Raw genomic sequence first — 24,162 nt, forward strand, 5'->3', positions numbered from 1 at the left:
AGTATGAAGATGACATATGGTGTACCAATTTTCCCAAAACTATTGAAAGCAGAAGGTGCAGCTGCAACCAACAGAATGGGTTTTAGGGTCCTACGGAGCCTCATTATGCGCAAGTGAATGATCGATATGAGACTCGAAAGAGTCGATTACCATCTTTGATAAAAAAAATGATCGACATAGGTTTGAGCAGCTGCTGCTATTTTTATTGCGAAGAACCAAAAGTAAGGGGGAGTGTAGTTTATGGTGGAATAATGTACTAGGCGCAGCAAATTTCTGTTGTTGTTTCTTTTACTGATAATTTATTTAAGAAAATTGAGTGTGTAGAATTTATAATTTTATGTTTTAATTTTATGCTTTACTTTTTTAAGATACAAGATTTGATTCATGATAATTCAAATTCAAATATAATTAAATGTGAATGCAAAATTTAGATTTTTATACTTATCTGGTTTTTAAACTTGAATCTAAATATATATTTTTTATTACAAAATGGTATCTAATAATATTAAAAATGGAAAAATTATTTATTTATTAGTACAATTTTTTAATTATCATTACTCATGGTGACCCAAACAATACATCTCATTGACGAAAATCTAGTTTACATATTTTTATAACATTAAATATCAAATGGAAAATTACCTACAAAATTTAATAAAATATTTTTGGATACGTCAAGAGAGATAAGCCGAAAGCTAAAGATGAAATCACTGCCACCAACTGAGAAAAAATAGAAAAGGAATAATCACTCAAACTTGAATTGGTCGCAGCATAGCATGCAAATAAATTGCTAATGTAATTTTCCGCAGTATGTCCAATTCTGACAAAACAGCTCATTATCATGTCCATAATTAATTAGAGACAATACAATAAACTAAACAAAAAATGAAACAAAATTATACAGTAGACCAGTATGGAGTTACTGCCTAGATCCTGTAACCTCACACCAGAATTTCTTATGCCTCACTTTTTCTCTTCTTCTTTTCTTTCTTCTTGCTTGGCATTTCGGATTCTTCTTCGGCTTGTTCGGAATTTTTTCGCTTCTTCGTCTTCTTTTTTCCTGCATCAGCATTTTCCGCAGCATTTTTGCCAGCTTTATGGTTTCTTTTGCCACCATTTGGCACCAAAGTCTCTTCATGATCAGTTTTTTTCTTCTTCTGCTCACCAGTAGTTGGACCCTCCTTTGCAACACCATCAATAATAGATTGGCCATCTGTCTTTCTCTTCTTTGGAACAAAATCTACCCCATTACCAGCCGTGGAGTTTGATGTTTGTCCTAGTATAGCATCGGCGGAGGGATATAAGTCTGCGAAAAGCGTAAAAAGAGTCATATTGCAAATATGCTAGGGAAGCTTAGAAAATAAAAACATGAGTAAAAATATGGACCTTGGCAGGAGTTATCAATCCGCCACCTCCCTTCTTTCGGTCTTTGTCATAGTCAGGCTTCAACATACTCTTTTCTATTTCATGAAACAAAGCCACTACGGAAGGTGTTATATTTTTATGAGCAACAATTATATTTTCATGCTGCATTTCACTAAAAAATTATTTTACATCATCCATCGTTTTGTTCTTGCAGTACAGTTTAATCAAAATGTTGTAAGTCACAATATTAGGAGTGCAACCCTTGCTTACCATAATGTCAAATACTTTTCTAGCCTCACTTAATTGATTCTGCTGACAATATCCACCTATTAATGAATTGTAAGTGACCACATTCGGCTCTATCTCCCTCTGCGTCATTGTTTCAACTATATCACGAGCCTCTAAAACCATCCCTTCTTTACACAAACCATCGACCAATACATTAAAAATGACTACATCTGGCTTGATTTTCCAATCAAACATTTCATTATGTAAAGCTAAAGCTTCCTTGCATTGGCCTAAATTGAAAAGACAACGAATTAAAGAGCTGTAAGTTACAACATCAGCCAATATATTTTCTCTCTTCATCTCTAATACAAGGTTTTTAGCCGTGGTAATGAAACCCTCCCTGCAAAGCCCGTCGATAATTGTATTATAGGTCACAACATTTGGCTGACAACCTTTTTCTCTCATTCTTTGAAGTAAACTAATTGCAGCACTGGATTTTCCAATTTTACATAAGGAATTAGCAACAGAAGAATAGGCATAAACATCAAGTTGATAACCCTTGGCTTCTATATCATCAAACAACTCGACAGCTTGGGCAATTTTACCTTGTAAACAAAGGCCATTGAGTAAGGGATTAAACATAATCACGTCAAGCCGAAATCCGAGTTTGAAGATTTTTCCTAGCATGGCGAATCCAAAATCGACACGATGCAAATGACAGAAGCAATTCATCACTATGTTAATAGTGTAAGCATTAAACGGAAGTCCTGCCAATTCCAATCGCTTACAAAGAGAAAGCACGGCCTGAAAATGTTTCATTCTGACAAGTGCAGATAACAATTTATTAAACTCAACTATGGAAGGTAAGGGGTTGATGTGAAGCATGGTATTGAATGAAAGTAGGGCATCATCAATATTAGTCATTTTTGTATAAGTATGAAGATGACATATGGTACCAATTTTCCCAAAACTATTGAAAGCAGAAGGTGCAGCTGCAACCAACAGAATGGGTTTTAGGGTCCTACGGAGCCTCATTATGCGCAAGTGAATGATCGATATGAGACTCGAAAGAGTCGATTACCATCTTTGATAAAAAAAATGATCGACATAGGTTTGAGCAGCTGCTGCTATTTTTATTGCGAAGAACCAAAAGTAAGGGGGAGTGTAGTTTATGGTGGAATAATGTACTAGGCGCAGCAAATTTCTGTTGTTGTTTCTTTTACTGATAATTTATTTAAGAAAATTGAGTGTGTAGAATTTATAATTTTATGTTTTAATTTTATGCTTTACTTTTTTAAGATACAAGATTTGATTCATGATAATTCAAATTCAAATATAATTAAATGTGAATGCAAAATTTAGATTTTTATACTTATCTGGTTTTTAAACTTGAATCTAAATATATATTTTTTATTACAAAATGGTATCTAATAATATTAAAAATGGAAAAATTATTTATTTATTAGTACAATTTTTTAATTATCATTACTCATGGTGACCCAAACAATACATCTCATTGACGAAAATCTAGTTTACATATTTTTATAACATTAAATATCAAATGGAAAATTACCTACAAAATTTAATAAAATATTTTTGGATACGTCAAGAGAGATAAGCCGAAAGCTAAAGATGAAATCACTGCCACCAACTGAGAAAAAATAGAAAAGGAATAATCACTCAAACTTGAATTGGTCGCAGCATAGCATGCAAATAAATTGCTAATGTAATTTTCCGCAGTATGTCCAATTCTGACAAAACAGCTCATTATCATGTCCATAATTAATTAGAGACAATACAATAAACTAAACAAAAAATGAAACAAAATTATACAGTAGACCAGTATGGAGTTACTGCCTAGATCCTGTAACCTCACACCAGAATTTCTTATGCCTCACTTTTTCTCTTCTTCTTTTCTTTCTTCTTGCTTGGCATTTCGGATTCTTCTTCGGCTTGTTCGGAATTTTTTCGCTTCTTCGTCTTCTTTTTTCCTGCATCAGCATTTTCCGCAGCATTTTTGCCAGCTTTATGGTTTCTTTTGCCACCATTTGGCACCAAAGTCTCTTCATGATCAGTTTTTTTCTTCTTCTGCTCACCAGTAGTTGGACCCTCCTTTGCAACACCATCAATAATAGATTGGCCATCTGTCTTTCTCTTCTTTGGAACAAAATCTACCCCATTACCAGCCGTGGAGTTTGATGTTTGTCCTAGTATAGCATCGGCGGAGGGATATAAGTCTGCGAAAAGCGTAAAAAGAGTCATATTGCAAATATGCTAGGGAAGCTTAGAAAATAAAAACATGAGTAAAAATATGGACCTTGGCAGGAGTTATCAATCCGCCACCTCCCTTCTTTCGGTCTTTGTCATAGTCAGGCTTCAACATACTCTTTTCTATTTCATGAAACAAAGCCACTACGGAAGGTGTTATATTTTTATGAGCAACAATTATATTTTCATGCTGCATTTCACTAAAAAATTGTTTTACATCATCCATCGTTTTGTTCTTGCAGTACAGTTTAATCAAAATGTTGTAAGTCACAATATTAGGAGTGCAACCCTTGCTTACCATAATGTCAAATACTTTTCTAGCCTCACTTAATTGATTCTGCTGACAATATCCACCTATTAATGAATTGTAAGTGACCACATTCGGCTCTATCTCCCTCTGCGTCATTGTTTCAACTATATCACGAGCCTCTAAAACCATCCCTTCTTTACACAAACCATCGACCAATACATTGAAAATGACTACATCTGGCTTGATTTTCCAATCAAACATTTCATTATGTAAAGCTAAAGCTTCCTTGCATTGGCCTAAATTGAAAAGACAACGAATTAAAGAGCTGTAAGTTACAACATCAGCCAATATATTTTCTCTCTTCATCTCTAATACAAGGTTTTTAGCCGTGGTAATGAAACCCTCCCTGCAAAGCCCGTCGATAATTGTATTATAGGTCACAACATTTGGCTGACAACCTTTTTCTCTCATTCTTTGAAGTAAACTAATTGCAGCACTGGATTTTCCAATTTTACATAAGGAATTAGCAACAGAAGAATAGGCATAAACATCAAGTTGATAACCCTTGGCTTCTATATCATCAAACAACTCGACAGCTTGGGCAATTTTACCTTGTAAACAAAGGCCATTGAGTAAGGGATTAAACATAATCACGTCAAGCCGAAATCCGAGTTTGAAGATTTTTCCTAGCATGGCGAATCCAAAATCGACACGATGCAAATGACAGAAGCAACTCATCACTATGTTAATAGTGTAAGCATTAAACGGAAGTCCTGCCAATTCCAATCGCTTACAAAGAGAAAGCACGGCCTGAAAATGTTTCATTCTGACAAGTGCAGATAACAATTTATTAAACTCAACTATGGAAGGTAAGGGGTTGATGTGAAGCATGGTATTGAATGAAAGTAGGGCATCATCAATATTAGTCATTTTTGTATAAGTATGAAGATGACATATGGTACCAATTTTCCCAAAACTATTGAAAGCAGAAGGTGCAGCTGCAACCAACAGAATGGGTTTTAGGGTCCTACGGAGCCTCATTATGCGCAAGTGAATGATCGATATGAGACTCGAAAGAGTCGATTACCATCTTTGATAAAAAAAATGATCGACATAGGTTTGAGCAGCTGCTGCTATTTTTATTGCGAAGAACCAAAAGTAAGGGGGAGTGTAGTTTATGGTGGAATAATGTACTAGGCGCAGCAAATTTCTGTTGTTGTTTCTTTTACTGATAATTTATTTAAGAAAATTGAGTGTGTAGAATTTATAATTTTATGTTTTAATTTTATGCTTTACTTTTTTAAGATACAAGATTTGATTCATGATAATTCAAATTCAAATATAATTAAATGTGAATGCAAAATTTAGATTTTTATACTTATCTGGTTTTTAAACTTGAATCTAAATATATATTTTTTATTACAAAATGGTATCTAATAATATTAAAAATGGAAAAATTATTTATTTATTAGTACAATTTTTTAATTATCATTACTCATGGTGACCCAAACAATACATCTCATTGACGAAAATCTAGTTTACATATTTTTATAACATTAAATATCAAATGGAAAATTACCTACAAAATTTAATAAAATATTTTTGGATACGTCAAGAGAGATAAGCCGAAAGCTAAAGATGAAATCACTGCCACCAACTGAGAAAAAATAGAAAAGGAATAATCACTCAAACTTGAATTGGTCGCAGCATAGCATGCAAATAAATTGCTAATGTAATTTTCCGCAGTATGTCCAATTCTGACAAAACAGCTCATTATCATGTCCATAATTAATTAGAGACAATACAATAAACTAAACAAAAAATGAAACAAAATTATACAGTAGACCAGTATGGAGTTACTGCCTAGATCCTGTAACCTCACACCAGAATTTCTTATGCCTCACTTTTTCTCTTCTTCTTTTCTTTCTTCTTGCTTGGCATTTCAGATTCTTCTTCGGCTTGTTCGGAATTTTTTCGCTTCTTCGTCTTCTTTTTTCCTGCATCAGCATTTTCCGCAGCATTTTTGCCAGCTTTATGGTTTCTTTTGCCACCATTTGGCACCAAAGTCTCTTCATGATCAGTTTTTTTCTTCTTCTGCTCACCAGTAGTTGGACCCTCCTTTGCAACACCATCAATAATAGATTGGCCATCTGTCTTTCTCTTCTTTGGAACAAAATCTACCCCATTACCAGCCGTGGAGTTTGATGTTTGTCCTAGTATAGCATCGGCGGAGGGATATAAGTCTGCGAAAAGCGTAAAAAGAGTCATATTGCAAATATGCTAGGGAAGCTTAGAAAATAAAAACATGAGTAAAAATATGGACCTTGGCAGGAGTTATCAATCCGCCACCTCCCTTCTTTCGGTCTTTGTCATAGTCAGGCTTCAACATACTCTTTTCTATTTCATGAAACAAAGCCACTACGGAAGGTGTTATATTTTTATGAGCAACAATTATATTTTCATGCTGCATTTCACTAAAAAATTGTTTTACATCATCCATCGTTTTGTTCTTGCAGTACAGTTTAATCAAAATGTTGTAAGTCACAATATTAGGAGTGCAACCCTTGCTTACCATAATGTCAAATACTTTTCTAGCCTCACTTAATTGATTCTGCTGACAATATCCACCTATTAATGAATTGTAAGTGACCACATTCGGCTCTATCTCCCTCTGCGTCATTGTTTCAACTATATCACGAGCCTCTAAAACCATCCCTTCTTTACACAAACCATCGACCAATACATTGAAAATGACTACATCTGGCTTGATTTTCCAATCAAACATTTCATTATGTAAAGCTAAAGCTTCCTTGCATTGGCCTAAATTGAAAAGACAACGAATTAAAGAGCTGTAAGTTACAACATCAGCCAATATATTTTCTCTCTTCATCTCTAATACAAGGTTTTTAGCCGTGGTAATGAAACCCTCCCTGCAAAGCCCGTCGATAATTGTATTATAGGTCACAACATTTGGCTGACAACCTTTTTCTCTCATTCTTTGAAGTAAACTAATTGCAGCACTGGATTTTCCAATTTTACATAAGGAATTAGCAACAGAAGAATAGGCATAAACATCAAGTTGATAACCCTTGGCTTCTATATCATCAAACAACTCGACAGCTTGGGTAATTTTACCTTGTAAACAAAGGCCATTGAGTAAGGGATTAAACATAATCACGTCAAGCCGAAATCCGAGTTTGAAGATTTTTCCTAGCATGGCGAATCCAAAATCGACACGATGCAAATGACAGAAGCAATTCATCACTATGTTAATAGTGTAAGCATTAAACGGAAGTCCTGCCAATTCCAATCGCTTACAAAGAGAAAGCACGGCCTGAAAATGTTTCATTCTGACAAGTGCAGATAACAATTTATTAAACTCAACTATGGAAGGTAAGGGGTTGATGTGAAGCATGGTATTGAATGAAAGTAGGGCATCATCAATATTAGTCATTTTTGTATAAGTATGAAGATGACATATGGTACCAATTTTCCCAAAACTATTGAAAGCAGAAGGTGCAGCTGCAACCAACAGAATGGGTTTTAGGGTCCTACGGAGCCTCATTATGCGCAAGTGAATGATCGATATGAGACTCGAAAGAGTCGATTACCATCTTTGATAAAAAAAATGATCGACATAGGTTTGAGCAGCTGCTGCTATTTTTATTGCGAAGAACCAAAAGTAAGGGGGAGTGTAGTTTATGGTGGAATAATGTACTAGGCGCAGCAAATTTCTGTTGTTGTTTCTTTTACTGATAATTTATTTAAGAAAATTGAGTGTGTAGAATTTATAATTTTATGTTTTAATTTTATGCTTTACTTTTTTAAGATACAAGATTTGATTCATGATAATTCAAATTCAAATATAATTAAATGTGAATGCAAAATTTAGATTTTTATACTTATCTGGTTTTTAAACTTGAATCTAAATATATATTTTTTATTACAAAATGGTATCTAATAATATTAAAAATGGAAAAATTATTTATTTATTAGTACAATTTTTTAATTATCATTACTCATGGTGACCCAAACAATACATCTCATTGACGAAAATCTAGTTTACATATTTTTATAACATTAAATATCAAATGGAAAATTACCTACAAAATTTAATAAAATATTTTTGGATACGTCAAGAGAGATAAGCCGAAAGCTAAAGATGAAATCACTGCCACCAACTGAGAAAAAATAGAAAAGGAATAATCACTCAAACTTGAATTGGTCGCAGCATAGCATGCAAATAAATTGCTAATGTAATTTTCCGCAGTATGTCCAATTCTGACAAAACAGCTCATTATCATGTCCATAATTAATTAGAGACAATACAATAAACTAAACAAAAAATGAAACAAAATTATACAGTAGACCAGTATGGAGTTACTGCCTAGATCCTGTAACCTCACACCAGAATTTCTTATGCCTCACTTTTTCTCTTCTTCTTTTCTTTCTTCTTGCTTGGCATTTCGGATTCTTCTTCGGCTTGTTCGGAATTTTTTCGCTTCTTCGTCTTCTTTTTTCCTGCATCAGCATTTTCCGCAGCATTTTTGCCAGCTTTATGGTTTCTTTTGCCACCATTTGGCACCAAAGTCTCTTCATGATCAGTTTTTTTCTTCTTCTGCTCACCAGTAGTTGGACCCTCCTTTGCAACACCATCAATAATAGATTGGCCATCTGTCTTTCTCTTCTTTGGAACAAAATCTACCCCATTACCAGCCGTGGAGTTTGATGTTTGTCCTAGTATAGCATCGGCGGAGGGATATAAGTCTGCGAAAAGCGTAAAAAGAGTCATATTGCAAATATGCTAGGGAAGCTTAGAAAATAAAAACATGAGTAAAAATATGGACCTTGGCAGGAGTTATCAATCCGCCACCTCCCTTCTTTCGGTCTTTGTCATAGTCAGGCTTCAACATACTCTTTTCTATTTCATGAAACAAAGCCACTACGGAAGGTGTTATATTTTTATGAGCAACAATTATATTTTCATGCTGCATTTCACTAAAAAATTGTTTTACATCATCCATCGTTTTGTTCTTGCAGTACAGTTTAATCAAAATGTTGTAAGTCACAATATTAGGAGTGCAACCCTTGCTTACCATAATGTCAAATACTTTTCTAGCCTCACTTAATTGATTCTGCTGACAATATCCACCTATTAATGAATTGTAAGTGACCACATTCGGCTCTATCTCCCTCTGCGTCATTGTTTCAACTATATCATGAGCCTCTAAAACCATCCCTTCTTTACACAAACCATCGACCAATACATTGAAAATGACTACATCTGGCTTGATTTTCCAATCAAACATTTCATTATGTAAAGCTAAAGCTTCCTTGCATTGGCCTAAATTGAAAAGACAACGAATTAAAGAGCTGTAAGTTACAACATCAGCCAATATATTTTCTCTCTTCATCTCTAATACAAGGTTTTTAGCCGTGGTAATGAAACCCTCCCTGCAAAGCCCGTCGATAATTGTATTATAGGTCACAACATTTGGCTGACAACCTTTTTCTCTCATTCTTTGAAGTAAACTAATTGCAGCACTGGATTTTCCAATTTTACATAAGGAATTAGCAACAGAAGAATAGGCATAAACATCAAGTTGATAACCCTTGGCTTCTATATCATCAAACAACTCGACAGCTTGGGCAATTTTACCTTGTAAACAAAGGCCATTGAGTAAGGGATTAAACATAATCACGTCAAGCCGAAATCCGAGTTTGAAGATTTTTCCTAGCATGGCGAATCCAAAATCGACACGATGCAAATGACAGAAGCAATTCATCACTATGTTAATAGTGTAAGCATTAAACGGAAGTCCTGCCAATTCCAATCGCTTACAAAGAGAAAGCACGGCCTGAAAATGTTTCATTCTGACAAGTGCAGATAACAATTTATTAAACTCAACTATGGAAGGTAAGGGGTTGATGTGAAGCATGGTATTGAATGAAAGTAGGGCATCATCAATATTAGTCATTTTTGTATAAGTATGAAGATGACATATGGTACCAATTTTCCCAAAACTATTGAAAGCAGAAGGTGCAGCTGCAACCAACAGAATGGGTTTTAGGGTCCTACGGAGCCTCATTATGCGCAAGTGAATGATCGATATGAGACTCGAAAGAGTCGATTACCATCTTTGATAAAAAAAATGATCGACATAGGTTTGAGCAGCTGCTGCTATTTTTATTGCGAAGAACCAAAAGTAAGGGGGAGTGTAGTTTATGGTGGAATAATGTACTAGGCGCAGCAAATTTCTGTTGTTGTTTCTTTTACTGATAATTTATTTAAGAAAATTGAGTGTGTAGAATTTATAATTTTATGTTTTAATTTTATGCTTTACTTTTTTAAGATACAAGATTTGATTCATGATAATTCAAATTCAAATATAATTAAATGTGAATGCAAAATTTAGATTTTTATACTTATCTGGTTTTTAAACTTGAATCTAAATATATATTTTTTATTACAAAATGGTATCTAATAATATTAAAAATGGAAAAATTATTTATTTATTAGTACAATTTTTTAATTATCATTACTCATGGTGACCCAAACAATACATCTCATTGACGAAAATCTAGTTTACATATTTTTATAACATTAAATATCAAATGGAAAATTACCTACAAAATTTAATAAAATATTTTTGGATACGTCAAGAGAGATAAGCCGAAAGCTAAAGATGAAATCACTGCCACCAACTGAGAAAAAATAGAAAAGGAATAATCACTCAAACTTGAATTGGTCGCAGCATAGCATGCAAATAAATTGCTAATGTAATTTTCCGCAGTATGTCCAATTCTGACAAAACAGCTCATTATCATGTCCATAATTAATTAGAGACAATACAATAAACTAAACAAAAAATGAAACAAAATTATACAGTAGACCAGTATGGAGTTACTGCCTAGATCCTGTAACCTCACACCAGAATTTCTTATGCCTCACTTTTTCTCTTCTTCTTTTCTTTCTTCTTGCTTGGCATTTCGGATTCTTCTTCGGCTTGTTCGGAATTTTTTCGCTTCTTCGTCTTCTTTTTTCCTGCATCAGCATTTTCCGCAGCATTTTTGCCAGCTTTATGGTTTCTTTTGCCACCATTTGGCACCAAAGTCTCTTCATGATCAGTTTTTTTCTTCTTCTGCTCACCAGTAGTTGGACCCTCCTTTGCAACACCATCAATAATAGATTGGCCATCTGTCTTTCTCTTCTTTGGAACAAAATCTACCCCATTACCAGCCGTGGAGTTTGATGTTTGTCCTAGTATAGCATCGGCGGAGGGATATAAGTCTGCGAAAAGCGTAAAAAGAGTCATATTGCAAATATGCTAGGGAAGCTTAGAAAATAAAAACATGAGTAAAAATATGGACCTTGGCAGGAGTTATCAATCCGCCACCTCCCTTCTTTCGGTCTTTGTCATAGTCAGGCTTCAACATACTCTTTTCTATTTCATGAAACAAAGCCACTACGGAAGGTGTTATATTTTTATGAGCAACAATTATATTTTCATGCTGCATTTCACTAAAAAATTGTTTTACATCATCCATCGTTTTGTTCTTGCAGTACAGTTTAATCAAAATGTTGTAAGTCACAATATTAGGAGTGCAACCCTTGCTTACCATAATGTCAAATACTTTTCTAGCCTCACTTAATTGATTCTGCTGACAATATCCACCTATTAATGAATTGTAAGTGACCACATTCGGCTCTATCTCCCTCTGCGTCATTGTTTCAACTATATCATGAGCCTCTAAAACCATCCCTTCTTTACACAAACCATCGACCAATACATTGAAAATGACTACATCTGGCTTGATTTTCCAATCAAACATTTCATTATGTAAAGCTAAAGCTTCCTTGCATTGGCCTAAATTGAAAAGACAACGAATTAAAGAGCTGTAAGTTACAACATCAGCCAATATATTTTCTCTCTTCATCTCTAATACAAGGTTTTTAGCCGTGGTAATGAAACCCTCCCTGCAAAGCCCGTCGATAATTGTATTATAGGTCACAACATTTGGCTGACAACCTTTTTCTCTCATTCTTTGAAGTAAACTAATTGCAGCACTGGATTTTCCAATTTTACATAAGGAATTAGCAACAGAAGAATAGGCATAAACATCAAGTTGATAACCCTTGGCTTCTATATCATCAAACAACTCGACAGCTTGGGTAATTTTACCTTGTAAACAAAGGCCATTGAGTAAGGGATTAAACATAATCACGTCAAGCCGAAATCCGAGTTTGAAGATTTTTCCTAGCATGGCGAATCCAAAATCGACACGATGCAAATGACAGAAGCAATTCATCACTATGTTAATAGTGTAAGCATTAAACGGAAGTCCTGCCAATTCCAATCGCTTACAAAGAGAAAGCACGGCCTGAAAATGTTTCATTCTGACAAGTGCAGATAACAATTTATTAAACTCAACTATGGAAGGTAAGGGGTTGATGTGAAGCATGGTATTGAATGAAAGTAGGGCATCATCAATATTAGTCATTTTTGTATAAGTATGAAGATGACATATGGTACCAATTTTCCCAAAACTATTGAAAGCAGAAGGTGCAGCTGCAACCAACAGAATGGGTTTTAGGGTCCTACGGAGCCTCATTATGCGCAAGTGAATGATCGATATGAGACTCGAAAGAGTCGATTACCATCTTTGATAAAAAAAATGATCGACATAGGTTTGAGCAGCTGCTGCTATTTTTATTGCGAAGAACCAAAAGTAAGGGGGAGTGTAGTTTATGGTGGAATAATGTACTAGGCGCAGCAAATTTCTGTTGTTGTTTCTTTTACTGATAATTTATTTAAGAAAATTGAGTGTGTAGAATTTATAATTTTATGTTTTAATTTTATGCTTTACTTTTTTAAGATACAAGATTTGATTCATGATAATTCAAATTCAAATATAATTAAATGTGAATGCAAAATTTAGATTTTTATACTTATCTGGTTTTTAAACTTGAATCTAAATATATATTTTTTATTACAAAATGGTATCTAATAATATTAAAAATGGAAAAATTATTTATTTATTAGTACAATTTTTTAATTATCATTACTCATGGTGACCCAAACAATACATCTCATTGACGAAAATCTAGTTTACATATTTTTATAACATTAAATATCAAATGGAAAATTACCTACAAAATTTAATAAAATATTTTTGGATACGTCAAGAGAGATAAGCCGAAAGCTAAAGATGAAATCACTGCCACCAACTGAGAAAAAATAGAAAAGGAATAATCACTCAAACTTGAATTGGTCGCAGCATAGCATGCAAATAAATTGCTAATGTAATTTTCCGCAGTATGTCCAATTCTGACAAAACAGCTCATTATCATGTCCATAATTAATTAGAGACAATACAATAAACTAAACAAAAAATGAAACAAAATTATACAGTAGACCAGTATGGAGTTACTGCCTAGATCCTGTAACCTCACACCAGAATTTCTTATGCCTCACTTTTTCTCTTCTTCTTTTCTTTCTTCTTGCTTGGCATTTCGGATTCTTCTTCGGCTTGTTCGGAATTTTTTCGCTTCTTCGTCTTCTTTTTTCCTGCATCAGCATTTTCCGCAGCATTTTTGCCAGCTTTATGGTTTCTTTTGCCACCATTTGGCACCAAAGTCTCTTCATGATCAGTTTTTTTCTTCTTCTGCTCACCAGTAGTTGGACCCTCCTTTGCAACACCATCAATAATAGATTGGCCATCTGTCTTTCTCTTCTTTGGAACAAAATCTACCCCATTACCAGCCGTGGAGTTTGATGTTTGTCCTAGTATAGCATCGGCGGAGGGATATAAGTCTGCGAAAAGCGTAAAAAGAGTCATATTGCAAATATGCTAGGGAAGCTTAGAAAATAAAAACATGAGTAAAAATATGGACCTTGGCAGGAGTTATCAATCCGCCACCTCCCTTCTTTCGGTCTTTGTCATAGTCAGGCTTCAACATACTCTTTTCTATTTCATGAAACAAAGCCACTACGGAAGGTGTTATATTTTTATGAGCAACAATTATATTTTCATGCTGCATTTCACTAAAAAATTGTTTTACATCATCCATCGTTTTGTTCTTGCAGTACAGTTTAATCAAAATGTTGTAAGTCACAATATTAGGAGTGCAACCCTTGCTTACCATAATGTCAAATACTTTTCTAGCCTCACTTAATTGATTCTGCTGACAATATCCACCTATTAATGAATTGTAAGTGACCACATTCGGCTCTATCTCCCTCTGCGTCATTGTTTCAACTATATCACGAGCCTCTAAAACCATCCCTTCTTTACACAAACCATCGACCAATACATTGAAAATGACTACATCTGGCTTGATTTTCCAATCAAACATTTCATTATGTAAAGCTAAAGCTTCCTTGCATTGGCCTAAATTGAAAAGACAACGAATTAAAGAGCTGTAAGTTACAACATCAGCCAATATATTTTCTCTCTTCATCTCTAATACAAGGTTTTTAGCCGTGGTAATGAAACCCTCCCTGCAAAGCCCGTCGATAATTGTATTATAGGTCACAACATTTGGCTGACAACCTTTTTCTCTCATTCTTTGAAGTAAACTAATTGCAGCACTGGATTTTCCAATTTTACATAAGGAATTAGCAACAGAAGAATAGGCATAAACATCAAGTTGATAACCCTTGGCTTCTATATCATCAAACAACTCGACAGCTTGGGCAATTTTACCTTGTAAACAAAGGCCATTGAGTAAGGGATTAAACATAATCACGTCAAGCCGAAATCCGAGTTTGAAGATTTTTCCTAGCATGGCGAATCCAAAATCGACACGATGCAAATGACAGAAGCAATTCATCACTATGTTAATAGTGTAAGCATTAAACGGAAGTCCTGCCAATTCCAATCGCTTACAAAGAGAAAGCACGGCCTGAAAATGTTTCATTCTGACAAGTGCAGATAACAATTTATTAAACTCAACTATGGAAGGTAAGGGGTTGATGTGAAGCATGGTATTGAATGAAAGTAGGGCATCATCAATATTAGTCATTTTTGTATAAGTATGAAGATGACATATGGTACCAATTTTCCCAAAACTATTGAAAGCAGAAGGTGCAGCTGCAACCAACAGAATGGGTTTTAGGGTCCTACGGAGCCTCATTATGCGCAAGTGAATGATCGATATGAGACTCGAAAGAGTCGATTACCATCTTTGATAAAAAAAATGATCGACATAGGTTTGAGCAGCTGCTGCTATTTTTATTGCGAAGAACCAAAAGTAAGGGGGAGTGTAGTTTATGGTGGAATAATGTACTAGGCGCAGCAAATTTCTGTTGTTGTTTCTTTTACTGATAATTTATTTAAGAAAATTGAGTGTGTAGAATTTATAATTTTATGTTTTAATTTTATGCTTTACTTTTTTAAGATACAAGATTTGATTCATGATAATTCAAATTCAAATATAATTAAATGTGAATGCAAAATTTAGATTTTTATACTTATCTGGTTTTTAAACTTGAATCTAAATATATATTTTTTATTACAAAATGGTATCTAATAATATTAAAAATGGAAAAATTATTTATTTATTAGTACAATTTTTTAATTATCATTACTCATGGTGACCCAAACAATACATCTCATTGACGAAAATCTAGTTTACATATTTTTATAACATTAAATATCAAATGGAAAATTACCTACAAAATTTAATAAAATATTTTTGGATACGTCAAGAGAGATAAGCCGAAAGCTAAAGATGAAATCACTGCCACCAACTGAGAAAAAATAGAAAAGGAATAATCACTCAAACTTGAATTGGTCGCAGCATAGCATGCAAATAAATTGCTAATGTAATTTTCCGCAGTATGTCCAATTCTGACAAAACAGCTCATTATCATGTCCATAATTAATTAGAGACAATACAATAAACTAAACAAAAAATGAAACAAAATTATACAGTAGACCAGTATGGAGTTACTGCCTAGATCCTGTAACCTCACACCAGAATTTCTTATGCCTCACTTTTTCTCTTCTTCTTTTCTTTCTTCTTGCTTGGCATTTCGGATTCTTCTTCGGCTTGTTCGGAATTTTTTCGCTTCTTCGTCTTCTTTTTTCCTGCATCAGCATTTTCCGCAGCATTTTTGCCAGCTTTATGGTTTCTTTTGCCACCATTTGGCACCAAAGTCTCTTCATGATCAGTTTTTTTCTTCTTCTGCTCACCAGTAGTTGGACCCTCCTTTGCAACACCATCAATAATAGATTGGCCATCTGTCTTTCTCTTCTTTGGAACAAAATCTACCCCATTACCAGCCGTGGAGTTTGATGTTTGTCCTAGTATAGCATCGGCGGAGGGATATAAGTCTGCGAAAAGCGTAAAAAGAGTCATATTGCAAATATGCTAGGGAAGCTTAGAAAATAAAAACATGAGTAAAAATATGGACCTTGGCAGGAGTTATCAATCCGCCACCTCCCTTCTTTCGGTCTTTGTCATAGTCAGGCTTCAACATACTCTTTTCTATTTCATGAAACAAAGCCACTACGGAAGGTGTTATATTTTTATGAGCAACAATTATATTTTCATGCTGCATTTCACTAAAAAATTGTTTTACATCATCCATCGTTTTGTTCTTGCAGTACAGTTTAATCAAAATGTTGTAAGTCACAATATTAGGAGTGCAACCCTTGCTTACCATAATGTCAAATACTTTTCTAGCCTCACTTAATTGATTCTGCTGACAATATCCACCTATTAATGAATTGTAAGTGACCACATTCGGCTCTATCTCCCTCTGCGTCATTGTTTCAACTATATCATGAGCCTCTAAAACCATCCCTTCTTTACACAAACCATCGACCAATACATTGAAAATGACTACATCTGGCTTGATTTTCCAATCAAACATTTCATTATGTAAAGCTAAAGCTTCCTTGCATTGGCCTAAATTGAAAAGACAACGAATTAAAGAGCTGTAAGTTACAACATCAGCCAATATATTTTCTCTCTTCATCTCTAATACAAGGTTTTTAGCCGTGGTAATGAAACCCTCCCTGCAAAGCCCGTCGATAATTGTATTATAGGTCACAACATTTGGCTGACAACCTTTTTCTCTCATTCTTTGAAGTAAACTAATTGCAGCACTGGATTTTCCAATTTTACATAAGGAATTAGCAACAGAAGAATAGGCATAAACATCAAGTTGATAACCCTTGGCTTCTATATCATCAAACAACTCGACAGCTTGGGCAATTTTACCTTGTAAACAAAGGCCATTGAGTAAGGGATTAAACATAATCACGTCAAGCCGAAATCCGAGTTTGAAGATTTTTCCTAGCATGGCGAATCCAAAATCGACACGATGCAAATGACAGAAGCAATTCATCACTATGTTAATAGTGTAAGCATTAAACGGAAGTCCTGCCAATTCCAATCGCTTACAAAGAGAAAGCACGGCCTGAAAATGTTTCATTCTGACAAGTGCAGATAACAATTTATTAAACTCAACTATGGAAGGTAAGGGGTTGATGTGAAGCATGGTATTGAATGAAAGTAGGGCATCATCAATATTAGTCATTTTTGTATAAGTATGAAGATGACATATGGTACCAATTTTCCCAAAACTATTGAAAGCAGAAGGTGCAGCTGCAACCAACAGAATGGGTTTTAGGGTCCTACGGAGCCTCATTATGCGCAAGTGAATGATCGATATGAGACTCGAAAGAGTCGATTACCATCTTTGATAAAAAAAATGATCGACATAGGTTTGAGCAGCTGCTGCTATTTTTATTGCGAAGAACCAAAAGTAAGGGGGAGTGTAGTTTATGGTGGAATAATGTACTAGGCGCAGCAAATTTCTGTTGTTGTTTCTTTTACTGATAATTTATTTAAGAAAATTGAGTGTGTAGAATTTATAATTTTATGTTTTAATTTTATGCTTTACTTTTTTAAGATACAAGATTTGATTCATGATAATTCAAATTCAAATATAATTAAATGTGAATGCAAAATTTAGATTTTTATACTTATCTGGTTTTTAAACTTGAATCTAAATATATATTTTTTATTACAAAATGGTATCTAATAATATTAAAAAGGGTTAATTCCTAAAAAAATCACGAACTTTACACGAAGTTTCATTTTAATCATGAACTTTAAAAGTTGTCATTTAAAGGCACGAACTTTCATTTTGTTTCAAATCTATCGTCAAAGTAAATCCGATATATTTTATCGAAACAAAAATTCCTAATCCTATATACTCTAACTAAAAGATAATAAGATTTAATGTCGATTTATAATTTGGGTCTTTCATTAATGGTTTATTGAAGAATTTAGTCAACAAAAATACACTGAAATGATAGATTTGAAACAAAATGAAAGTTCGTGCCTTTAAATGGCAACTTTTAAAGGTCATGATTAAAATGAAACTTCGTGTAAAGTTCGTGATTTTTTTAGGAATTAACCCTAAAAAAAATTACTACAAAACATTTAAACATGGAATATAGTTTGAGTTGTCAACAGTTTAAGTGTTACTGCAAGAATTCCTTACTTTTAATGTAAGCTTTTGAGATACCAAAGCTTGGTATAATGTAAATTTGTAATGCATTCATTTTTTTTTATTTTTTTTGGAGTGAGTTTTGGTTTTGCCGCTACAATAAGCAAAAGGTGATCAAAGAAGCTGATAATTGAAAACGGTGTCGGATGGGGTGATTCTAGTATTTAATAGTGTGATCTATGGGAAAAGATTTGAAAGATTTTGGATAAATGTGTAGAATGGACACGTGGATAATGACAGTAAAAGGGCAGTGTTTCATTTCATCTGCCTCTCTTGGATTTTTGTTCCACTTTTGTCTTCTTCATTCTTCAAGAATGTCATATACTCCCTACGGTTTATAATATTTATCGAATTTGAAAAATTTTCTTAATCCATAATATCTATCATTATTTTTCCATGTTTGCCTCTCATTAATTTATTGAAAGAATACAATAAACAAATAAAAATGATAATTATAAATGTAAACAAGTTTCAATATGGGGTTAATTTAGTAAAAGTGTTTACAAATTAAGACATATTAATTGTTCTCTTAGTTATTGTGCCAAAACTAAATGCGACAAATATTATGGACAGGAGGGAGTATAACAATGATACTTTCTTCTATGTTATTTTTTTTTTGAAATTACTTCTATATTTTTTTAAAGCAAATTATAATAAAGCTCTCATATATGTCATAAATTTTTATTTTTATTTTTATTTTTAAAAAAAAAAATTAAATGATAAAAAAAATTATTTTTATTTGTGTCAATAATTTAATTCTTTCGTCCATATAGCATTAATCAACAGAGTTAAAGGACTAAATTATAAAAAAAATCAAAAAAACAATATAATCTTCCATTTTAATTTTTGTCAACGATTTCGTCTCTTATGTTTGAAAATTAATTTATCCATAAATTTTTTAACTCATTGACTTACCAAAAATAAATAGAGGGACTACTCTGTTGAAGATAACAAAAGTAAGAAACCATATCATTTGATTTTTCAAATAGGAAAGATCAAAGTGAAAATTCTGACATATATCGGAAATTTTAGCGTAATTTACTTTTATTTTTATTTAAAATTCACTATTTATTATATTATAAAAATAATTAGTCAAAATATTTAATAAAAGTTATAACAAAACAAAAAAAAATATTAAAAAATTAATATTATATTTCTTAAATAGTGTAAAAATGGTAAATTGAACAACATTTTGGGTCGGAGAAAATAATTTTTTATCTTTGCTATTGAATTATATACTCTCTTTCATCGATACAAATTTGAAAATAAATATTAAAATTAAAATTTCCTCTATCTAGAACAAACAAATTAATTTGTAAAAAGATATCATATTTATTTTGAATTTATGATAATAAGTGATTCAGATAATAAATGATTGTGTATAATTTAAAAGAAAAAAAGAAGCTATTTAATTCAGGACAAATGGTGTATCTTTTAAAGAAAAATAGTAAAAAGTATTAAAAGTGTAAGAGTTCTTTTGAAATAAATATATATTAAAGTTATGTAGACTTATTTATAATTTGTAATTTTTATGTTTGAAATAAATAAGAGAAAATAACAAGAAACCCATAAAAAGAGCTTCTATTTTCACACAATACTTTTTTTCTTATACAGTTTACTTCCTTACCTATTTTATTACAACCTTACAATTTTTCTCTAATACTTTTCATCAACACCATCTTTCTAAATACCCACACCTATAGTTAATTCTTTCTTCATCGTCATCTTTCCAAACCCACACCCATATAGTAAATCATGCTTAGCAGTGAAAAGAAAGAATTAAATCCTCATAATTTCTCCTAAATTTTTACTGCACCAACACTGTACAGATTCAAAAAAAAAATAGTTAACATTTTAAAAAAAATCGGCTTTTGTTAACTCGGATTATTTTATCTAATGATGAAGACCGTAAGAAAAAGATCAAGAATCATCCACTGATGATTTTATGGGAAGAAGACATTGGCGATGTGTCTGGCCGTTGTTACCGATGAAGGGATGAACCGGTTGTTGCCGTTGAAAAAGTGGTTGCCGGTGAAGACTAAAACCCGCAAGTTTAGCTAAGTTAGTACTGCAATTTAATGGATTCTAGTGGAACCCATTAACAAAATTTGAAAATTAATAAAATTTTAGAGACAAAATAGTGTACGGAAACAAAAATATAGAACAAACTTCATATTTTCAGCTCTATTTTCTCTGAGTTTCAAGAAAAACTCCTTTGTGTTCGATTTTTAGCAAGCAAAAAATTAAACAGTGAAGGTCTGATCTCTTAGGCAGCTATGCTAAACAAATTGTAGTTTCGATACATATTTGGATACATATACGATACATCTCCGATACATAATTGATACATCCCTGATATATAATTTAGATCGTTCAGACATTTTTTTTTATTTTTTTATCGATTTAATTAAATCTACCGACTAATTCAATCGGTTTGTTATTATATTTTAAAAAATGGATACATCTCTGATACATCTCTGATACATATTTTATTGAATTCTAATCGACTATATTTAATTGTAATTCGAATATATTTTTAATACATCTCCGATACACAATTTATACATGATAGATACATATTTGATACATTGATCGAATGAACTGACTAATTCGATTGGTTCGTTTTTATATTGAGAAAAACTTATAAACATATATGTAATAATACTAATTAAAATGAATTTTTCTAGTGCTTATTGATTTCTAATCGACTATATTTAATTGCAATTTGAATATATTATTAATACATCTCTAATACACAATTTATACATGATAGATACATATTTGATACATTAATTGAATTAACTGACTAATTCGATTGATTCGTTTTTATATATAAGAAAGCTTATAATTAGTATTATTATATTTATTGTTTTTTATATATATTTGATCGGTTTGTTTTCATGATTTGACTGAAAGCCCAAGGTGGAAGAAAGGAAAAAAAGAGTATAAGTACAAAATATTCGATAAATATTTGATACATCTCCGATATATATTTAATGCATCTCGGATGCATACGTGATACATTTTCGATATATAATAATACGTGATATTTATAAAAAAAATATTAAACATGATACATAATTCGATTGGTTCGTTTTTATATTTTAAAAAGCTTATAAACATATATGTAATAATACTAATTAAAATGAAATAATTATTTCATTTTAATTAGTATTATTATATTTATTGTTTTGTTTATACTCGATCGGTTTGATTTCATGGTTTGACCGGAAGCCCAAGGTGGAAGGAAGGAAAAAAATGAGTAGAAATATAAAATATTCGATAAATATTTGGTACATATCGGATACATATGTGATACATATCTGATACATAATTTATACATATTTAAAAAGACTATTGTCAAATTACGTTGAAAATTGAAAAATTATCAAACATATAATTTAATATATCGCCGATACATATATGATACATATTTAATACATCGCTGATACATTTCTGATTTATCAAGTTCTATTTTCAAGGACTGCCATCGTTGGAGTATTATTTATAGCGTGGATACATATCTCATATATTCAAATAAATCGTAAAAAATATATATAAAAACATGATAGACACATTTTTTTAAATGTATTTAATAGATACATCGCTGATACATAATTTGTACACGATAGATATATTTTTAAATGTATTTAAATAGATACATGATAGATACATTTTTACTAAATTAATACATTTTTATTAAATTTACACACTATATATTTTTTACATATATTTGTTTGATACATCATTGATACATAATTATTTATTGTAGTTAATTAAACTAACTTTCTAATTATTGTAAATATTACTTTGAATAATTTTATGGATTTTTTTATATTTATAAATATACAGGAATAATAAAATACGATATATAATCAAAATATATTTTTAAAAGATAAATAAATAACTGTCAATTTTATTTTTTTGGAGAATGTATCAATGATATCTCGGAGATGTATCGGAGATGTATCAGAGATGTATCGGATGATATTACAAAACTGTGTCTATAATTTGTTGATGCTTGCGTGCTATTGGCTGACGCTCTGACGCGCTGACGCGCTCTGACACGCCAATCACATGTGCTAGCTGTTTTTATTCCTTTTTATTAAGATAATGTCATGTTTGCCATGTGTCACCTTTTTAATGGAATGGTGTTTGTTGTAAACTTTTGTGTTTTTGTGGTAGGAATGATAAATAATGGAATTAGGTGACAATGTATGAAATGTTGAGCCATTTTTGTGGTATTTTTGTGATATTCTCAATAAATAAATGTACTAAGATAAATTTTAGAATTGAAATTTTGAAATTGAGTGTATTTATAATTGAGAAAATAACAGAAAAGCCAGAATAATCACCCACTTTTTCACAAATTACCATTTCAATTCATTTGTTTACTTCCTTGCAATTATTCTTTCATCAAATACCAGCTCCCATTCTTAGTTTTCAACCAACACCACCTTCTTCCCTAGCCAACACGTGTATACAATTCTCACATGTGTCGCCCTTCTGATTTTCATGTTCTTTCCTTCTTTATTGATTTTTTTACCGTTTTTTCAAATTTTCCCTGATTTCTCTCATTTCTTCTTCCCTCTCTCACACGATCTCTCTAATTTCAATCGTTTCTGCTTCTCCATTTACAGTTTTCTTGTTCCTTCCTACTTTTTAGCCATTATCAGTGTAGTGTCTAACGTGAATTTAATTTTTAGGGCTCCACATTTGCTATTAACTATATTACCTCTATAAATATCATCATGGTTATGTCTACAAGATCAACTCCTACAAAAGAAAAAATTGATTCTGTTGCTCCTGTCAAAATGAAGCGGAAATTAGTAAAAAAAGCACAAAAAGATGTTGAAGGAAGTGTTGTTGCTTCTGCCTCTGAGAATGTTAAAGCAAAGAGAAAGAAGGTGGATGACACTGGTTTGAAAAGAAGGCGTTTGGCTTTTGATGCTGTACTTGATCCTAAGAAAGTTGAGAAATCCTTGCATATTGAAGAACCAACTCGTTTCGGTCAGGTATTTTTTTTTATATGTGTATTTTTCATGTATAACATATGTATTTTGATATGTTGGGTCATGTTTTGTTTTAAAATTAGTTTATTAAATAAGCTTTTTTCATACATGTATCATTTATGTATATTATATGTATCTTACAGTTGTTTTCATTTTAAGTTTACATTTTTGATATGTTAGGTCATGTTCGGTTTTAAAATTAGTTTACGAAATAAGCTTTTTTAATACATGTATCATTTATGTATATTATATGTATCTTACAGTTGTTTTCATTTTAAGTTTACATTTGTAGGTTCTAAGATCTGTGTTTTTTTTAAATATTAAATACTATGTTGGTGATTTCAATCCTGTTTCTTTTGCTCCATTACAGAATCGGTTGATTGATACCTATTTCCCAAATAGTGAAGTTACTCGAGATGGATTGGGTGTCATATTTTTGAACAAGGTTTTCAAGTTGGATGAAGACGCGGTTAAATTGGCTGTAATTTATTATGTTGTATAATGTATGTAT

General features: G+C 32.2%; 7 protein-coding genes across 7 annotated transcripts; all 7 read right to left on the bottom strand.

Moving 5' to 3' along the window:
• Positions 1–1,545: 1,545 nt before the first annotated feature.
• On the bottom strand, positions 1,546–2,628 carry LOC126672311 (putative pentatricopeptide repeat-containing protein At1g12700, mitochondrial). The gene has a single exon (XM_050366258.1). It carries the CDS (start codon positions 2,626–2,628, stop codon positions 1,546–1,548), a length of 1,083 nt encoding a protein of 360 aa, XP_050222215.1.
• An 852-nt stretch (positions 2,629–3,480) lies between these two features.
• On the bottom strand, positions 3,481–5,152 carry LOC126672312 (putative pentatricopeptide repeat-containing protein At1g12700, mitochondrial). Its single transcript, XM_050366259.1, has 3 exons — positions 4,079–5,152; positions 3,911–3,967; positions 3,481–3,867 (listed from the first exon to the last, which is right to left on the bottom strand). The coding sequence occupies exons 1-3, from the start codon at positions 5,150–5,152 to the stop codon at positions 3,481–3,483; spliced, it is 1,518 nt and encodes a 505-aa protein (XP_050222216.1).
• Positions 5,153–6,004: 852 nt separating this feature from the next.
• Positions 6,005–7,676, bottom strand: LOC126672314 (putative pentatricopeptide repeat-containing protein At1g12700, mitochondrial). The gene is made up of 3 exons (XM_050366260.1): positions 6,603–7,676; positions 6,435–6,491; positions 6,005–6,391 (listed from the first exon to the last, which is right to left on the bottom strand). Exons 1-3 carry the CDS (start codon positions 7,674–7,676, stop codon positions 6,005–6,007), a joined length of 1,518 nt encoding a protein of 505 aa, XP_050222217.1.
• An 852-nt stretch (positions 7,677–8,528) lies between these two features.
• On the bottom strand, positions 8,529–10,200 carry LOC126672315 (putative pentatricopeptide repeat-containing protein At1g12700, mitochondrial). The gene is made up of 3 exons (XM_050366261.1): positions 9,127–10,200; positions 8,959–9,015; positions 8,529–8,915 (listed from the first exon to the last, which is right to left on the bottom strand). The coding sequence occupies exons 1-3, from the start codon at positions 10,198–10,200 to the stop codon at positions 8,529–8,531; spliced, it is 1,518 nt and encodes a 505-aa protein (XP_050222218.1).
• Positions 10,201–11,052: 852 nt separating this feature from the next.
• Positions 11,053–12,724, bottom strand: LOC126672316 (putative pentatricopeptide repeat-containing protein At1g12700, mitochondrial). The gene is made up of 3 exons (XM_050366262.1): positions 11,651–12,724; positions 11,483–11,539; positions 11,053–11,439 (listed from the first exon to the last, which is right to left on the bottom strand). The coding sequence occupies exons 1-3, from the start codon at positions 12,722–12,724 to the stop codon at positions 11,053–11,055; spliced, it is 1,518 nt and encodes a 505-aa protein (XP_050222219.1).
• An 852-nt stretch (positions 12,725–13,576) lies between these two features.
• On the bottom strand, positions 13,577–15,248 carry LOC126672318 (putative pentatricopeptide repeat-containing protein At1g12700, mitochondrial). Its single transcript, XM_050366263.1, has 3 exons — positions 14,175–15,248; positions 14,007–14,063; positions 13,577–13,963 (listed from the first exon to the last, which is right to left on the bottom strand). The coding sequence occupies exons 1-3, from the start codon at positions 15,246–15,248 to the stop codon at positions 13,577–13,579; spliced, it is 1,518 nt and encodes a 505-aa protein (XP_050222220.1).
• An 852-nt stretch (positions 15,249–16,100) lies between these two features.
• On the bottom strand, positions 16,101–17,772 carry LOC126672319 (putative pentatricopeptide repeat-containing protein At1g12700, mitochondrial). Its single transcript, XM_050366264.1, has 3 exons — positions 16,699–17,772; positions 16,531–16,587; positions 16,101–16,487 (listed from the first exon to the last, which is right to left on the bottom strand). Exons 1-3 carry the CDS (start codon positions 17,770–17,772, stop codon positions 16,101–16,103), a joined length of 1,518 nt encoding a protein of 505 aa, XP_050222221.1.
• Positions 17,773–24,162: the final 6,390 nt, after the last annotated feature.

Source organism: Mercurialis annua, linkage group LG3 (genome assembly GCF_937616625.2).
Source record: "Mercurialis annua linkage group LG3, ddMerAnnu1.2, whole genome shotgun sequence".
Lineage (NCBI taxonomy): Eukaryota > Viridiplantae > Streptophyta > Magnoliopsida > Malpighiales > Euphorbiaceae > Mercurialis > Mercurialis annua.

Excerpts from the sequence above, each read along its gene's own strand:
- LOC126672311 (XM_050366258.1), bottom strand. The coding sequence starts at position 2,628 with ATGAGGCTCCGTAGGACCCTAAAACCCATTCTGTTGGTTGCAGCTGCA.
- LOC126672312 (XM_050366259.1), bottom strand. The coding sequence starts at position 5,152 with ATGAGGCTCCGTAGGACCCTAAAACCCATTCTGTTGGTTGCAGCTGCA. Across the intron at positions 3,968-4,078 it reads AGAACAAAACGATGGATGAT|CCTGACTATGACAAAGACCG; the intron begins GTAAAACAATTT and ends AGTATGTTGAAG. Across the intron at positions 3,868-3,910 it reads GATTGATAACTCCTGCCAAG|CATATTTGCAATATGACTCT; the intron begins GTCCATATTTTT and ends AAGCTTCCCTAG.
- LOC126672314 (XM_050366260.1), bottom strand. The coding sequence starts at position 7,676 with ATGAGGCTCCGTAGGACCCTAAAACCCATTCTGTTGGTTGCAGCTGCA. Across the intron at positions 6,492-6,602 it reads AGAACAAAACGATGGATGAT|CCTGACTATGACAAAGACCG; the intron begins GTAAAACAATTT and ends AGTATGTTGAAG. Across the intron at positions 6,392-6,434 it reads GATTGATAACTCCTGCCAAG|CATATTTGCAATATGACTCT; the intron begins GTCCATATTTTT and ends AAGCTTCCCTAG.
- LOC126672315 (XM_050366261.1), bottom strand. The coding sequence starts at position 10,200 with ATGAGGCTCCGTAGGACCCTAAAACCCATTCTGTTGGTTGCAGCTGCA. Across the intron at positions 9,016-9,126 it reads AGAACAAAACGATGGATGAT|CCTGACTATGACAAAGACCG; the intron begins GTAAAACAATTT and ends AGTATGTTGAAG. Across the intron at positions 8,916-8,958 it reads GATTGATAACTCCTGCCAAG|CATATTTGCAATATGACTCT; the intron begins GTCCATATTTTT and ends AAGCTTCCCTAG.
- LOC126672316 (XM_050366262.1), bottom strand. The coding sequence starts at position 12,724 with ATGAGGCTCCGTAGGACCCTAAAACCCATTCTGTTGGTTGCAGCTGCA. Across the intron at positions 11,540-11,650 it reads AGAACAAAACGATGGATGAT|CCTGACTATGACAAAGACCG; the intron begins GTAAAACAATTT and ends AGTATGTTGAAG. Across the intron at positions 11,440-11,482 it reads GATTGATAACTCCTGCCAAG|CATATTTGCAATATGACTCT; the intron begins GTCCATATTTTT and ends AAGCTTCCCTAG.
- LOC126672318 (XM_050366263.1), bottom strand. The coding sequence starts at position 15,248 with ATGAGGCTCCGTAGGACCCTAAAACCCATTCTGTTGGTTGCAGCTGCA. Across the intron at positions 14,064-14,174 it reads AGAACAAAACGATGGATGAT|CCTGACTATGACAAAGACCG; the intron begins GTAAAACAATTT and ends AGTATGTTGAAG. Across the intron at positions 13,964-14,006 it reads GATTGATAACTCCTGCCAAG|CATATTTGCAATATGACTCT; the intron begins GTCCATATTTTT and ends AAGCTTCCCTAG.
- LOC126672319 (XM_050366264.1), bottom strand. The coding sequence starts at position 17,772 with ATGAGGCTCCGTAGGACCCTAAAACCCATTCTGTTGGTTGCAGCTGCA. Across the intron at positions 16,588-16,698 it reads AGAACAAAACGATGGATGAT|CCTGACTATGACAAAGACCG; the intron begins GTAAAACAATTT and ends AGTATGTTGAAG. Across the intron at positions 16,488-16,530 it reads GATTGATAACTCCTGCCAAG|CATATTTGCAATATGACTCT; the intron begins GTCCATATTTTT and ends AAGCTTCCCTAG.